At 41.3% G+C, this 16,935-nt stretch overlaps 2 protein-coding genes across 4 annotated transcripts; both read left to right on the top strand.

Annotated features, from left to right (window-relative positions):
- Positions 1-8,152: 8,152 nt before the first annotated feature.
- Positions 8,153-13,561, top strand: LOC142371976 (intercellular adhesion molecule 2-like). 2 transcript variants are annotated; one of them, XM_075454688.1, is made up of 5 exons: positions 8,153-8,299; positions 9,441-9,713; positions 9,818-10,138; positions 10,278-10,541; positions 10,762-13,561. In XM_075454688.1, exons 1-5 carry the CDS (start codon positions 8,167-8,169, stop codon positions 10,908-10,910), a joined length of 1,140 nt encoding a protein of 379 aa, XP_075310803.1. In that variant the 5' UTR covers positions 8,153-8,166; the 3' UTR covers positions 10,911-13,561. The 2 variants fall into 2 exon arrangements, with proteins under 2 accessions (XP_075310803.1, XP_075310804.1); XM_075454689.1 differs by lacking the exon at positions 8,153-8,299 and adding an exon at positions 8,341-8,568.
- Positions 13,562-14,603: 1,042 nt separating this feature from the next.
- LOC142371977 (vascular cell adhesion protein 1-like) lies at positions 14,604-16,792 on the top strand. Of its 2 annotated transcripts, XM_075454691.1 has the most exons (6): positions 14,604-14,861; positions 15,270-15,536; positions 15,632-15,709; positions 15,857-15,964; positions 16,053-16,307; positions 16,396-16,792. In XM_075454691.1, the coding sequence occupies exons 1-6, from the start codon at positions 14,810-14,812 to the stop codon at positions 16,401-16,403; spliced, it is 768 nt and encodes a 255-aa protein (XP_075310806.1). In that variant the 5' UTR covers positions 14,604-14,809; the 3' UTR covers positions 16,404-16,792. The 2 variants fall into 2 exon arrangements, with proteins under 2 accessions (XP_075310806.1, XP_075310805.1); XM_075454690.1 differs by having other exon boundaries at positions 14,610-14,861; positions 15,632-15,964.
- The last annotated feature ends 143 nt before the right edge of the window (positions 16,793-16,935 follow it).

Below are 16,935 nucleotides of genomic sequence, written 5' to 3'. Positions count from 1 at the left end.
GTCTGACTCAATGTTCCTTGATTTAATTTTATTATGTGAGTATCAATTCATGCTTTTGCTTTACATAAATGTATAACCTTTGTATTCTGCCCATGCTGTAACATGTTCATGCTGTAAAGTCCTTTGTTTTATTCATTACTAGATGGATGTCTTACATCTGCAGCCCACCGAGGGATTTTACCAGCCACAGAACCTTTTGATGGTCATCAACCTTTACTATCCATGGTCCTACCTGAAGACTGCTGTTTCACTGTACCCCTTCCGAACGACAAAAGTCTGATTCCCAGAAATTTTCCTGTGACATAACATGTAAGTATACACACTGTTCCAAGAGACATTTTAATTGTTATTGTTCTATGTTGTGCAACACTATGAATGAAGTGCTTTATTATTTTAAATAGCCTGCTGAGGAACATGTATCTATCTATCTAGTATGCATGTTTTGTAAATTGTTCCTCACAACAAATTGTTCATTGCCAGGCATTGTACGTGCACCGAGGGTCATGTCGCAACAACATCCATCGAACAACAGGACAACACTGTGTTATCAGTACCAGCATGGAATATCATCTCAACTCAATTTGACTGCCCGAAGCTGATTGATGTGATCTGTGGACGTATCAGCAAAGCTCTACAGGTTGATGTGGCTGCTTTAACGTCTGCTGCAGAGACTTACCGAGACTGTCTGGAGCAGTCTCCTATCTCCTCTACTACTTCTGCAGCTACTAATGTTCAGGACATCAACTCCTCCATGCCTGCTTTTGTGACTTTCATAAATGGTGAAAGTGCTGACTGCTCCTGCAGTCAAATTGGCTGTACATACTGCACAGTCTCTATGTAATAAGATGTTTGTTTTAAATGAGTGTTTCATTGCTCTTAATTCCCTTATCACTTAAAACAACGGGGGAACTTTCTCTGTGGTTATGCCCATGATCTGGGATTACGTCATTCATATCAAATGTTGTACAACTATAGATAGTTTTGAGACAAACCTGAAAACACATTTTCCCTTTGGTCCATAATTCCGATTAATTTAATTTTCTCCTTCCAATCTTACTCTGTTTTTATAATCTTTGTTTGTATGTTTCTTTTGTTATTAAATTTTTTTTTTAAATACTCTTGATCATTTATATTTGGTCTTCTATCATTATTATTATAATTGCTGAGACACAGTACATGCCTACGTAAAATACTGACATCTTCCAAAGGTCAAAGATCACCAAATGTTATAGCTTGGTGTGGGGAAATAGGGACAATGCCAACTCATGCTGTGTCAAACTATTGGCAATGATTGAACTACCAAACAATTCATGGTTTTTCCTGCTTATGTGCGGCTTGGTCTGAGGTTTCTATGTGCCAAGTCCCGTGGAGATTTGAGAATCCCAGTGGCCTGAAATGCTTTTTGAAGGATTTCTATTAAATTCAAAATGGCGGAACATCCAAGATGGCGCTGATGACGTCATGGGGTATGAGGTGCGTTGACCTCGTCTATATCCAGGGATTCCAACGGTACCTCATTTATGAAATTTGGACCAAGGGATCCAAAGATATGAGCAAAAATGCATTTTTGATACATATAGCGCCACCTATTGGCCAAACGTCACCAAACTTCTTGGGCCTCTTACCTTAGCAGTCTTGAGTCTGTGTTATAAGTTTGACGTGATAACATCTAATGGTTGCCAAGATATGACCTCACTTCCGGTTTGGCGGCGTCAACCTCAAGTTTGATGGGCTTTTATGGAAAATCGGAAGCGTAATTAAAAATTCCACACGATAACTTTTGTGCGGCTTGGTCTTAAGAGTCTATGTGCCAAGTTTCGTGAAAATCGAACAATCTCTGTGGCCTGAAATGCTTTTTTAAGCTTTTTGATTAAATTCAAAATGGCGGAAAATCTAAGTATACGCAAATTGACGTCATGGGGTGCGTTAGACTCGTCATGATCCAAGGATTCCAGCAATGCTTCATTTGTGAAATTTGGACCAAGTAGTCCAAAGTTATTAGGCTGAATGCACTTTGAACTTTGGCGTGTTGGTGGCGCTAGAGAGTAAGCTCTTGGGCCATGAAAATTCCTGACTTTGGCATTGGCACTTGGCTGATTACGTGTGCCAAATTTCACAACTTTTTACCATAGCGTTGCAGCAGAAAGTGGAGGAATAACAAGCCGCGATGTGGGGGCCTAGCAGATTGGCACAATAGGGAAGGCTTGGGCTGCTCAGGAATGCGTCTTGAGTCCATGCAGCAAGTTTGGCCTCGATACATCAATGGATCGCAGAGATTTGGCCAAATGTCACGTTTGCGCGTCGGCGTAGAGTTTGATTGGCTGTCACGGGCAAACGGAAGTGAAATGAGAAAATCCACCTGATAACTTATGTGCGGCTTGGTCTGACGATTCTATGTGCCAAGTCCCGTCGAGATTGGACAATAGGCGTGGCCTTAAATGTGTTTTGAATGTTTTCGATTAAATTAAAAATGGCGGAAAATCCAAGATGGCGCACATGACGACATGAGGTGGATTATCCCCGTCTCTATCCAGTGATTCCATTGGTATCTCATTTGTGACATTTGGACCAAAGAGTCCAAAGATATAAGCAAAAAGACATTTTGGCTACATATAGCGCCACCTATTGGCCAAACGTCACCAAACTTCTTGGGCCTATTACTTTAGCGGTCTTGAGACTGTGTTAGAAGTTTGACGTCATAACATCAAATGGTTGCCAAGATATGACCTCACTTCCGGTTTGGCGGCGTCAACCTCAAGTTTGATTGGCTTTTATGGAAAATCGGAAACCTAATTAAAAATTCCACATGATAACTTTTGTGCGGCTTGGTCTTAAGAGTCTATGTGCCAAGTTTCGTGACGATTTGACAATTTGTGTGACCTGAAATGCTTTTTTAAGCTTTTTGATAAAATTCAAAATGGCGGAAAATCTAAGCATACGCAAATTGACGTCATAGGGTGCGTTGGACTCGTCATGATCCAAGGATTCCAACGATGCCTCATTTCTGAAATTCGGACCAAGTAGTCAAAAGTTATTAGGCTGAATGCACTTTGAACTTTGACGTGTTGGTGGCGCTAGAGAGTAAGCTCTTGGGCAATGAAAATTCTTGAGTTTGTGATTGGCACTTGGCTAATTATGTGTGCCAAATTTCACAACTTTTTACCATAGCATTCATGGGGCTGCCATAGACTTCAATTGCAGCAGAAAGTAGAGGAATAATAATAATAATAAATATAGCTGCAAGCAGCGATGTGGGGGTCCTAGCAGAATGGCACAATAGGCAAGCCTTGGGCTGCTCAGGAAGGCGTCATGAGTCCATGCACCAAGTTTGGCATCGATACATCAATGCATCGCAGAGATACGGCCAAATGTCTCAATTGCGTGTCGGCATAGATTTTGATTGGCTGCCGCGGTTAAACGGAAGTGAAATAAAGAAATCCACATAATATCTTATATGCGGCTTGGTCTGAATATTCTATGTGCCAAGTTCCGTGGAGATTGGACAATCTCAGTGGCTTGAAATGCTTTTTGAAGGTTTTCGATTAAATTCAAAATGGCGGACAATCCAAGATGGCGCAAATGACGTCATTAAGTGTGTTGACCTCGTCTTTATCCAGGGATTCTATTGATACCTCATTTATGAAATTTGGACCAAGGGGTCCCAAAGATATGAGCAAAAATGCATTTTTGCTGCTTATAGCGCCACCTATAGGCTGAACGTCACCAAACTTCTTGGGCCTCTTACCTTAGCAGTCTTGAGTTTGTGTTATAAGTTTGACGTCATGATATCAAATGGTTGCCAAGATATGACCTCACTTCCGGTTTGGGGGCGTCAACCTCGAGTTTGATTGGCTTTTATGGAAAAATGGAAGCCTAGTTAAAAATTCCACACGATAACTTTTGTGGGGCTTGGTCTTAAGAGTCTATGTGCCAAGTTTCGTGATAATTGGACAATCTCTGTGACCTGAAATGCTTTTTTAAGCTTTTTGATAAAATTCAAAATGGCGGAAAATCTAGGCATACGCAAATTGACGTCATAGGGTGCGTTGGACTCGTCATGATCCAAGGATTCCAACGATGCCTCATTTGTGAAATTTGGACCAAGTATTCAAAAGTTATTAGACTGAATGCACTTTGAACTTTGGCGTGTTGGTGGCGCTAGAGAGTAAGCTCTTGGGGCATGAAATTTCTTGATATTGGCTTTGGCACTTGGCTGATTACATGTGCCAAATTTCACAACTTTTTACCATAGCGTTCATGGGGCTGCCATAGACTTCAATTGCAGCAGAAACGGATTAATAATAATAATAGGAAAAGCTACTAACTCAATGGGTTCCTGCAGCTTCGCTGCTAGGACCCCCAATAATAATAGGAAAAGCTACTAACTCAATGGGTTCCTGCAGCTTCGCTGCTAGGACCCCCAATAATAGGAAAAGCTACTAACACAATGGGTTCCTGCAGCTTCGCTGCTAGGACCCCCAATAAATATAGCTGCAAGCAGCGATGTGGGGGTCCTAGCAGAATGGCACAATAGGCAAGGCTTGGGCTGCTCAGGAAGGCGTCGTGAGTCCATGCACCAAGTTTGGCATCGATACATCAATGCATCGCAGAGATACGGCCAAATGTCCCATTTGCGCGTCGGCTTAGAGTTTGGTTGGCTGTCGCTGTTAAACAGAAGTGAATAAAAAAAATCCACATGATAACTTATGTGCGGCTTGGTCTGAAGATCCTATTTGCCAAGTTCCGTTGAGATTGGACAATCTCAGTGGCCTGAAATGCTTTTTGGAGGTTTTTGATTAAATTCAAAATGGCGGACAATTCAAGATGGGGCTCATGACGTCATGATGTGCATTGACCTTGGCTGCATCCAGGGATTCCATTGGTACCTCATTTGTGACATTTAGACCAAGTGGTCCAAAGATATGGGCAAAAATGCATTTTGGCTACATATAGCGCCACCTATAGGCCGAATGTCACCAAACTTCTTGGGCCTCTTACCTTTGCAGTCTTGAGTCTGTGTTATAATTTTGACATCATAACATCAAATGGTTACCAAGATATGGCCTCACTTCCGGTTTGGGGGCGTCAACGTCGAATTTGATTGGCTTTTATGGAAAAATGGAAGCCTAATTAAAAATTCCCTTGGATAACTTTTGTGCGGCTTGGTCTTAAGAGTCTATGTGCCAAGTTTCGTGTAAATTGGACAATCTCTGTGACCTGAAATGCTTTTTTAAGCTTTTTGATAAAATTCAAAATGGCGGAAAATCTAGGCATACGCAAATTGACGTCGTAGGGTGCGTTGGACTCGTCATGATCCAAGGATTCCAACGATGCCTCATTTGTGAAATTTGGACCAAGTAGTCCAAAGTTATTAGGCTTAATGCACTTTGAACTTTGACGTGTTGGTGGCGCTAGAGAGTAAGCTCTTGGGCCATGAAAATTCTTGACTTTGGTTTTGGCACTTGGCTGATTAGGTGTGCCAAATTTCACAACTTTTTACCATAGCGTTCATGGGGCTGCCATAGACTTCAATTGCAGCGGAAACGGATTAATAATAATAATAATAATAATAAATATAGCTGCAAGCAGCGATGTGGGGGTCCTAGCAGAATGGCACAATAGGGAAGGCTTAGGCTGCTCAGGAAGGCGTCGTGAGTCCATGCACCAAGTTTGGCATCGATACATCAATGCATCGCAGAGATACGGCCAAATGTTCCATTTGTGCGTCGGCGTGGAGTTTGATTGGCTGCCGCGGTTACGCGGAAGTGAAATAAAAAAATCCACATGATAACTTAAGTGCGGCTTGGTCTGAAGATTCTATGTGCCAAGTTCCGTTGAGATTGGACAATCTCAGTGGCCTGAAATGCTTTTTGGAGGTTTTTGATTAAATTCAAAATGGCGGACAATTCAAGATGGCGCTCATGACGTCATAATGTGCATTGACCTCGGCTGCACCCAGGGATTCTATTGGTACCTCATTTGTGACATTTGGACCAAGAGGTCCAAAGATATGGGCAAAAATGCATTTTTGCTACATATAGCGCCACCTATAGGCCGAACGTCACCAAACTTCTTGGGCCTCTTACCTTAGCAGTCTTGAGTCTGTGTCATAAGTTTGACGTCATGATATCAAATGGTTTTCAAGATATGGCCTCACTTCCGGTTTGGGGGCGTCAACCTCGAGTTTGATTGGCTTTTATGGAAAATTGGAAGCCTAATTAAAAATTCCACATGATAACTTTTGTGCGGCTTGGTCTTAAGAGTCTATATGCCAAGTTTCGTGAAAATTGGACAATCTCTGTGACCTGAAATGCTTTTTTAAGCTTTTTGATAAAATTCAAAATGGCGGAAAATCTAGGTATACGCAAATTGACGTCATAGGGTGCGTTGGACTCGTCATGATCCAAGGATTCCAAGGATGCCTCATTTTTTAAATTTGGACCATGGAGTCCAAAGTTATTAGGCTGAATGCACTTTGAACTTTGGCGTGTTGGTGGCGCTAGAGAGTAAGTTCTAGGGCCATGAAAATTCTTGAGTTTGCTTTTGGCACTTGGCTGATTAAGTGTGCCAAATTTCACAACTTTTTACCATAGCGTTCATGGGGCTGCCATAGACTTCAATTGCAGCAGAAAGTAGAGGAATAATAATAATAGGAAAAGCTACTAACTCAATGGGTTCCTGCAGCTTCGCTGCTAGGACCCCCAATAATAATAATAATAATAATAGGAAAAGCTACTAACTCAATGGGTTCCTGCAGCTTCGCTGCTAGGACCCCCAATAATAGGAAAAGCTACTAACACAATGGGTTCCTGCAGCTTCGCTGCTAGGACCCCCAAAAATCATCCCGCTTTCTGTAGTTACTCCGCATGCACAAAATGGAGAGATCCAGTAACTTAAAGCAAACTGTCAGACTCTGCAGGGGGAGCAGGAAGGGTCCGGTCAAATAACCAGAAATATCTGCGTAGCAGCTAAGCTGAGAGCCGTTCAACTTCTTTAAATACTAAAGACAGGAGCTCCAATGCTTCCTTTATTATCTCCTTTAGCATAGGATACACTGAACCATCCTCATGAACGAGAGGAGATCATACCGTCCCACAATTCCTCGTGGTCTCCAGTTTTATGGTGATGCCCGGTTATTTTCATCCAGTCGTCCTGACAGTGAATCATGTGGCTAAAAATGAGGACAGGAGGATGAGTATGAGCAGCCTGTGACCACTATATTTAACGTTTTCTAAAATGATTTCCTTTTCAGTTGCAAACTTGGAAAATAATGTAATATTCAATATCATCTCTAATACGATATATATGACATTATTGTCATGTAACAACGCGATAAGACTGCATTCTCAAGCACCTTCTGTAGGATATTTATTGAACATTTGTGAGTTTCAGTATTTCAGACCCACATCACAGCTTAACTGTAATCCCTCATGAAGGGGGGCTAGAAAAGGGGCAAAATGAACAAGATGGAGGTAACTTGTTTGTGAGCCAAAGCAGTAGGAGGAGCTTGGAAGAGCACAGTTGTGGTGAAGGTGTAGTGGTGTTCCGAAAAGGTAGTGAGAGAGAAATTTCAATTCTCAAATTCAGAAATGAATATGAACATGTACATTTAAGTCCAATGGCATTGTCTGGGGAACTGAAAAAGAAGTAGTATATTTCACACTACTGTATTAGAAAAGAAAAGCATGGATAGAGGGATCAATTCCCATACCATAGAATCATACATTGATAGTTATTATAGAAATGTTCAGATCTACACAAGTGCATGTATACAAGTGTATACACGGGAGAAATTATTGCAATATCATGAGCACAATAGTGGAATGAAGATACATAACCATAAGGATCCATATGTTCGGCCTCTAGTTTATCATTGGCCAGTTTACAAAATAATAATTCACACAGCAGATATTCTTAGGGAAGTTTGTTGTTGTTTTTATCGATGGGTATCTGCTCATATCGGCATTAAAGAAAATGAAATAGCTGATTAATTCGCACAGGAAAGGGAAAAAAAGCGCAGTCACTGATTTAATGGTTTACATCAGCAGGTCGGAACTCAAATGCATCTCTAAGCAGAAAGGAAAATAGAGCTGGCAAAAGCAATGGGGAAGGGAAAGTGGGGGAAACAAGATGTGCAGGAACAACGAGGGAGGGAACAGTAGTATCATGGAGCTTTTTCTTTTTGAAAAAGAGGATAACAAACCAAACGCCATTCTGATCCACGCGCCATACAAATTGAATGGTGGTAATGCACCTTTTCCTTTTTTTACCAACCGCCAAAAAAGTGAAGAAGAAGAAGGTAGGAGGTCCCTTTCTTTTTCCCTTTCTTGGTGTTCGACCTGAGCCATGCATTTGTCTCGCGGTTTGGAGGGAGCAGGGCTCTGGGGTGGAGCAACATCTGTTCCAAGGAAACTGATCGCAACGACACCCATCGTGAGCTGGGAGCAGACACATATTTAAAACCGTGACTGTTGTGTGTTTGGTTTTTTCTCTGTCGTTGTAAGGGAGTATTTTTGGGTGAAACCCAAATGCGGATCTTCATATTCAGCCTCCTGTTCTTGTGCACAGGTAACTAGCCTACTGCTCACCTATCCGTGCAGGTAACTTCGTTAGTTGCCCGACTCCATTGTTCGCAAGTTACAGCGTCATGTGTTTTGTTTTTTTGTTTTCTTAAGAAGAGCCAACGCCCTTCTGCAAACCTGCTTATTTCTTTTTTTTTTTATTGTCATTCCGGGTCAAATTTCAGCCACCGATTTCACTAATCATCTACTAGTTTGAACAGCCAGACAAGCAATCACTTAACTTGTGTCCGCGTGGAACAGGGAAATGGTTCAAGTCGGGCATTTAAAGTGTCTGAGGTTTGAAAATAAGGTCGATTGATATTTGAAATGTAAAAATAAGTTCCTAGCATCAGTTAAATGGAGGTCTCGCTGCTGCATTGGTCTCAGTAACATGGGGAAAGCCTTTCGTCACCGCTGTGTTTTTAGGCTGAGCGGACCGTTTGCTGTGGTTTTGAAAGTGAAAAGTTATTTTCAGCTGCTGTAAACAAGTCAAAGGTGTGAACTGTTGTTCACGCTTTTGTAAATGATACACTGCCTTGGAAACATGTTGCGCTGTGTTGTAGTATAGTTGGATCTGCTGATTATGTTCTCCACCAATGATCAGATTGTTTGTTTGATTTTAAAGAAATTCAGTGGGACATGCACCATTTATTAATGACTGCACAGGAAAAAACATATTTACATACAAAAAAAAAATGCTTCAACCCACAAAATGACTTTTTTTTGATGAATTGACTGTTGATTTCAGCTGCAGTTGAACTGCGGGGGTAGTTAATCGATAACAATAGCTCTTCATCAACCCAATTACATGTCCAACATTTGACTTGCCTTCTTGTGCTGTAAACTTTACTTAGATCATGTCTTGTTTTGTTTTCCTAGGAATGACTGCAAGTGCCTGTGAAATCGAGCTTATCCCCCGACATGTCGTGGTGAGGTTTGGAGGCTCCTTGTCGGCCAACTGCAGCGCTTCATCGTGCAATGAGTTGGAGGGAATGGGTTGGGAGTCTCCACATGGAGGACAAGGCCTTACACATGGGGTCTCTTCTTTACTCTTTCATATCCCTGAAGTGAAGACCTGGGACATACACCCACAATGTTTTATCACTTTGAAAAATGATCAGAAACTTGAAGAGTTAAACATTACTGTTTACAGTAAGTAGCTTAATGTGACCATTCCAAGCAGATCATATCTAGTTTTTAGTCATTCACTGCTAATGATGTTCCACTTTTCTTTTTTCTTTTTCTTTTTGCTGCAGAAATGCCAGAGACTGTGTCCATGTCCCAGCCCGTTGATGAAATGGTGGAGGGTCAACCGTATCCCATGGTCTGTGACATTATCGATGTTGCGCCAGTGAAATACCTCTCTGTGTTATTTTACAAAGGGAATGAGATGGTCTCCAACAAGACATTTGATGATCTCAGTACATCTCCACTCAATCAGTCATCTGATTTCAAACTGGTAGCCCACAGAAATGACAATGGAAATGAGATCTGGTGCGAAGCACAGCTAAACTTGTGGCCGGCTGAACGACCTTCCCTGACAATGCGATCAAGGTCGCATGGAATAAATGTGCTCTGTGAGTTTTTAACACCTTCTTAAGTAAACCATCAAAAACTACCAGATTTGTAAGGGAATACTGGATCTTCTCTCAAGTCATTTTAATTGTCTTGATGTTTTTCTCTCTGTCTGGATTTTCATTTCGTGCACATTCTCAGACCCGCCAACCTTCGATGTGCCTGCAAACGAGACACTGGAAGTTCCGGCTGGTGAAAAAATAACTTTAAACTGCACAGCTACAGGCAACCCAGTGCCAACTTACCGATGGCGTTTCTCACACCCCTCACAAGAGACGGGCAATATTCAAAATGTGGAAAAGCCCATTTTGACGCCATCTTTCCAGCTTCAAGGCACCTACAGCTGCACCGCCTCTAATAAGCAGGGCAGCACCACCAAATATTTCACGGTCATCGAAGCTAAAGGTAAGACTGAATTCATCACATTTCTGTTTATGTTTTTACTCCTATTGTCTGTAATTTTTCATGCTGTTGTCTTCCATTAGGAAGTCATCCTGGAACCACTGCTGGGATTTTAATGGCTCTTTTCTTTGTTGTTATCCTTATTTTGGGATGTGTGGTTTATCATAAACAGAGAATCTCTCTCTGAGAGCGAGAATGTAACAAAAATCCCCGTCTTCCACAGGGGATCGAACAACCTTCGCAGTCCTACTGGCAGTAGGTATATTCCTGGGACTCCTGGTCATCGGTACTGGTCTGTTTTTGGTGAAATCTGATGGAAAATTTTCTTGCAACAGAGGCAACTATCAACCTACCTCATCAGGACTTATATGAAGTCGGCTTATTTGTAATTCAATTTTGCATGGCTTTGTTATGAAAATGGTATTTAATTATTCTTTTTCTGCTTGGAGAAACGTATGAGATACATGAGCTTTCAGGTGCTTTAAGGGATTTTCTTTGCTGCATGCTCAGTTGGTGTTTGTCTGCTCAGGCTTGGCCACTGTTTTTAAAGCTCCATTCCAATGTTGAAATAACATACATGCATTTACTGTATGATAGTGTTTAAATGCACAATATTAACTTAAATAGATGCAACAGGACAGCAGTCAGACCTTATTTGGCACATGTGACTCACCTGCTTTAAATGTTGAAGCGATGTTGCTTCCTTAACTTTTTCTGTTTCAGTTTTAGTCTGACTGTAGGTTGACCCATCTAGCAGATGCCTCACCAGAACAGAGTGATTTGTTTTCATGCAACTGTTGGGCAGAAGCAGTTCTTACCCGATAGTCTTTGTCCAGGACATTTTCACATGTCCCAAGCTGACTGCAAGCTAGTTACTCAAGTGCATATGAACACATTAGCCCAATCAAATCAGTGTGCAATTAACAACCGGATCTGCTGATTGTTTTTTTTTTTTAACTACTTCTAGACTTGATTTGTTACTTGCACATTTACTTTATGGTTTGGATCTTAACAGCTCTGATGAACCCACTGTATGGTACTTGACCAACAACAAATGGAGGTTTAAATTAGCAGCTTAAAAAATGGCTTATAAAGCTGATTTACGTGGCTGTAATTACGAAGGACAGGGGGCTTGTCACTGTATTGTGGAGTTGTTTAGTGCTTGCTGGCCTAACCATTAATGCTTTGGCTGTTCCTTTTCTAGTGGTGAGCAGCCGTGTCAGCAGTAACTAAATTTTTTCCGACATCATTTTGATGAATCTCAACTTATTGTCGGGGAAGATTCCTGGTGTGCTGTGATATTTGGCTTTTTAAATTGACATTTTTGGAAAAATTACTACTTTTCTTTTGCATATATTAGGGTGTCTGAAGTCACCAGCAAATGTAAAACTCCCCAAAAACACTGTCCTGGCATTTTATCGGTACTCTTTTTGCTTGAAAGCGCCTCATTTAGCGAGCCACTGTGAAAAACCAACGGATATTATGACCAAAGTTTGTCTCGTGCATCTCAATAAGACCTCTGAAAATTTAACCAAATTGTTCAACAATGGCATAATATGTCACCTTTTAAATGTCAGGCATTACTCGGACTCATTCAGGCTCTTACTGTCAACCTGTTGTTAAGCCTCATCAGTGAATCTGTGTTCTGACATGATGATCTGCTGGAAGCTTCTGAGATCATTACCATGTTATGGCAGCAGTTTCTGAGGTCTTCACATGCCAACCCAGCTGTTATTGGCCTTTCCCAGGACTTGTGGTATGTAAGTGATGGTCTTCTACTCAGGTCAGAGGAGCTGGCAGTCATTAATCCCATAGCAGATAGATATTATGCTCTGTGTTTTACATGATTATCTTATGGTACTAAGTGTAATAACCCTCACATGGGGCTTTAAACACACAGACTAAGGATGTACTGTAAGCTCAAGTTTATGGTGTCTGTAACTGTATATAACCTTGACTAAGATGTTTTCTAAAAGGGGCTCTGCTTTCCAAAGCTTTACTTAGACTGTACTCCCATCTGATGCACCCAGGCAACAGTTGGAACACTCTGGAGAACCAGGAACTAACTCTCAAGGGGTTTAGCCAAGCTAATGGCTACTGGGAGCAGGGACAAAAGAAGTGCAAATTTTCACCATAGAAAACTACTTAAACCTTAAAAATCTCAGTGGGTTTTTTTATTTAAATTTTATACATGGGTTATTCATGCATTGCTATTTCATCAAACCGTCAGTGTTTTCTCAACCAAACAACATCCATGTTGCTCTGCGTCACTGCGGCCGCCTGCCGTATCCTGCCACAGATCAGCTGTGACTCACAGTTCTGCTGGTGTAATCCTAAAACAACAACTGAAATTTACAGTAAAAATGAGTGATAATGACATCAACTCGATGACCAGGTTATTCCTTCATTGGAAAGCAACCTGGAAAAGCTCAAACACGTGACGTTTTGGGGGAAATTTCAACAGATGATCAGGTGATGAGGATACGTTAGGCAGCCGCACTGCACACATTGGTACGAAGCAACACCGCTGTTACGTTGAGAATGGACTGTCAGATGCAATATTGATGCGTTGCATATAAATCTACAATGTAGTGTTCCCGGAGATGCCATGAAATATTTTAAGTTTTAAATCAGAATGAGAATTCCTCCTGCTTCTCCTAACAGATAGTGCTGTAGCCGCTGCCAACAATAATAACTGTACTTTTAGTCCGTATCGTTTGCATCTTTCATTTACTACATGTCATCTTTTTATGATACAAAAAGACATCCGCATTGAGCCAGTTTTAAGGCAATAGTCACGTGGTGTATTTTTTTTAATCCATAATTTTTGTACAAGCGTTTTGCACTCGTATGCCTCTTGAATGTTCCAATACTTTTGCACTGAATTGATGTGATATGTCTGCCATTTTTGTCATGAAATAGTCGGTGTCTATGTTGAACTTGCCTGACTTCAAACCAAAACATTTTGATGTATCAGTGAAAAATGTGCTTGAAAATAAACCTTTATTACTGTGTAAGTTGAATTTAGATTGCTGTTCGTCATTTTAAAGGGACAATCACTTAAACATGTCTTAGTATTGTGTTCAGTCAATTTCTGTGTCTGTGACCTCCTTAGGCAGAATACTGATTGAGGCAAAGTCAAACCAGTCAGTGTTTCCTTGCCGCTTTTTGTCAATGCCTTGGACCTTTTCCTCTGCCTCTTTCAGACCAGCTTACATTATACAGTGCTTGGACTGCCATACTAATTAGCTTTTCACAAAGTGAATGTAAAGAACAGTATGTTATCCTGCCTACGATTGCCAATAGAAGACGATTTTTTTTTTTTTGGAAACCCTGTCCCGTGTGTTCAGTTCCTGTCCTTTCCACCAAAGATTTTACCCAAAAGTAGGCCAACTGTTTGTTTATACCTTGCGTGTGTTGCCATAACAACCTGCCCTTGGGGATACACGATTAGTCAGAGTTGAAAGATAAAGGGTTTTACTATAGACCTATTTCTCTAGAGAGCATGTTGAGACATATTTAAATCTGCAAATGAAGTGAGCGTGTCATGTTGTCAGTGCATTGAACTCACAGCTGTCCTCTCCATAAATACACCAAAAGGCATCTGATTACTTTCTCCCCAGCACTGCAGTTGCGTTTGGAGCTGATACACTGTGTAGCATTCTGGTCACAGTGTGAGCCTTACAAGCTACATGCCACACAAGACCAACACTCCTGCCTGCTGGGATTTCACAAAGGATGGAGGCCAGAAGCAGTAGGAGACAAGCATGCAAGAGGGACTTAAAACAAGCTTTTCTTGCACAGCCAGTCATAATTTTACACAAAAAAAGATCTGTGGTCTGATTTCAACGGCCACACCTACGGCTTGAATGTAGCTAATGTGGATCAGATTAAGGATATTAGTGAAGTTTGGATTTATCTCCCTATGCCGGGGGAAAAAAATGCCTCAGAAGTTACAGAGCAAAGAACAGTTTGGGCTGTAGAAGTAGCTTTTATTTTAAATTTATTACATACTATAATCCTGTTGGACATTTGTGATGCTGTTTTTAAGCCTTTACTTGTCTAAAGATCAGTGTTATGCAAAGTAATGGGTTGTTTTCTACGGGTGCCTGCCACCTGTTAAATTTCCCTCTTCTCCCCTTTACCCCCTCCCATCCCCAAAGTCAGCTGGGAGGGAACTATGCTTTGTTCCAACATAGTTCCCTGCAGAGTTGCCAGGGTTGTTCAAGTTGGAATTCTCTGTCTCTCGACGGTTCTAGGAAGAAAATATAATGGGAAATAACTTTCTGACATGGATTCTCATCTTTTGCATGTTTTGTTCTGGTAAGATGCTGTAGGCTGAATGTTTCTTCTCACTTCTTTGGGTTGTAGATGATGTTTGGTGCACTAACTGTAGTGTGGTGTACTGTAGTGGTGATACATGAAAGCAACACAAAAACACAGGCAAGCTGTAGACTGGAAAAGATTGATAACTGTTCCTGCAACAATTTCAAGGTGATCCTTGCTGAACGAAAGAATTAATTTTGTGGATTGAATATCTGAATAACTTTAAAAAGATGCTAGTTTGTGTTTAAATAGCTGCAGTGTGCTGGAAATGCACATACTTACTTTACATTTATTTTGATTTAACCTGTGTTTGTTGCAATGGGGTAACATAATGAGCACTACATGTATGTGGTTAATATGAAAGTGAAAGGTGATGGGGATGGTGGCTGCTGTTGTGCATCTCAGTGTCAGGTGAAGGTTGCTCCCTGATCCTCAAGCCCTCCAGGGTTGTGGTGGGCTTCGGAGACTCGGTGTCAGTCAGCTGTGAAGCTGCACGCCCAGTTCGTGTCCTGGGCTGGGAGTCGGCCATCAGCGCCACACACACACAGGAGGACCGGTCCGTTCAGTGGAAAGTTGACAGTCTTATTGATTGGATAGAGGAGCCTATCTGCTATGGGGTGTTTTACACAGCTCCGAGACAGTGTGAGGAGAAACTCAATCTTGTCCTCTACAGTGAGTCAGCTCTTGACTTAAAAACAGCATTTTTTAAAAATTAATTTAGAATGAACCCGTTTGACTGACTGGATCTCTGTGTATTATTTATGTAGAAACTCCAGACAGTGTCTCCATCAAGCAGGTGAACCACACCGGCCCGATGGTGGAAGGAAAAGAGTACCAGCTGCTCTGTGAGGTTCAGAATGTTGCTCCAGTTCAGTATCTCACCTTGAGGTGGTACAGAGGGCAGACTGAGGTTTATAAGCACTCCTTTTCTGACCTCACATCTTCCTCACCTGTCCAAGTGTCTTCTATTCTTGTCATCACACCAACCAAAGCAGAGAATGGAGCAGTGTATAGGTGTGTGGCAGAGCTGGAACTTGGGCCAGAGGGACCACAACCACCTCCTACTGTGTCTTCAGAACGGCTCACTTCATCTGTGTATTGTGAGTTATGAGGCTTATCCCAATCTAAAAAGAAGTTCTCATGTTTCATACACTGAAGATTGATGTTTGTGAATTTTTTTTTTTCTAGTTCCCCCAACATTCCTCAGTCCCGAAACAGAGATTTTGGACTTGACATTGGATGTTGAAATCACTTTAAACTGCACTGCCGCAGGAAACCCTGCTCCTGTATACAGCTGGGAATCTTCCCAACACATGCAAGATAAGATGGAGGGTGAAGCTATTGTTACCACCACCACACTGCTCCCAGGGACCTACACCTGCACTGCTTCCAATACACTTGAAAAGAAGAGCAAGCAGTTCATTGTGAAAGCAAAGACCAAAGGTGCAGGGTTTGAAATCTGAAGTGCTCATTGTGCAAGCCATCTCCACACACTGCATCCTAATCTGCATCTCCTTTTGCTTTTGCTTAGGTGTTTGAGGCATGCTATCTTGAGACAAATCAGATGCCTGCATCCGACATGTTGGGAGAATTTCACCTGGCAGATTTTACTGTTGCTGCTTTGGAGATGGAAATTACATTCATGATTCAGTGGATGTTTATGCGAAGCCTCTTAAATCCAGAGTTAGATCTGAAAATTTGGTGACTGCCATTTAATGTGTCAGTGTTGGCTTAGGATATAATTCACTTGTTATGCTTTCCATGTAATATTCTTTGTCTAATTTATATTTTTGCTAGACTTATTTTCCCACTAATGAAATCAAATCTTGTAACATAAAAAAGTGTAGCTTATCTTGATAATGCAGCAGGTCATTACTGTAAATATGAACTGTTTCTTAATTTTATTATCTTTATCAATAAAATTTAAATGGGGAAAACAACCATATCAGTTATTGATATCATGCCTGTGCTTTAGATATGATCGTTGACATAAGTTTTGCATTTCAATTCGACTAACTTGTACATTAACAATTTACTCGTTTTTATCCAGCAGAAAACAACTTCCTGTCGG

The sequence above is a fragment of the Odontesthes bonariensis genome, chromosome 21 (assembly GCF_027942865.1).
Source record: "Odontesthes bonariensis isolate fOdoBon6 chromosome 21, fOdoBon6.hap1, whole genome shotgun sequence".
Taxonomy (NCBI): domain Eukaryota; kingdom Metazoa; phylum Chordata; class Actinopteri; order Atheriniformes; family Atherinopsidae; genus Odontesthes; species Odontesthes bonariensis.
The sequence above is the reverse complement of the archived record's forward strand: the minus strand, read 5'-3'. Positions and strand labels throughout refer to the sequence as shown.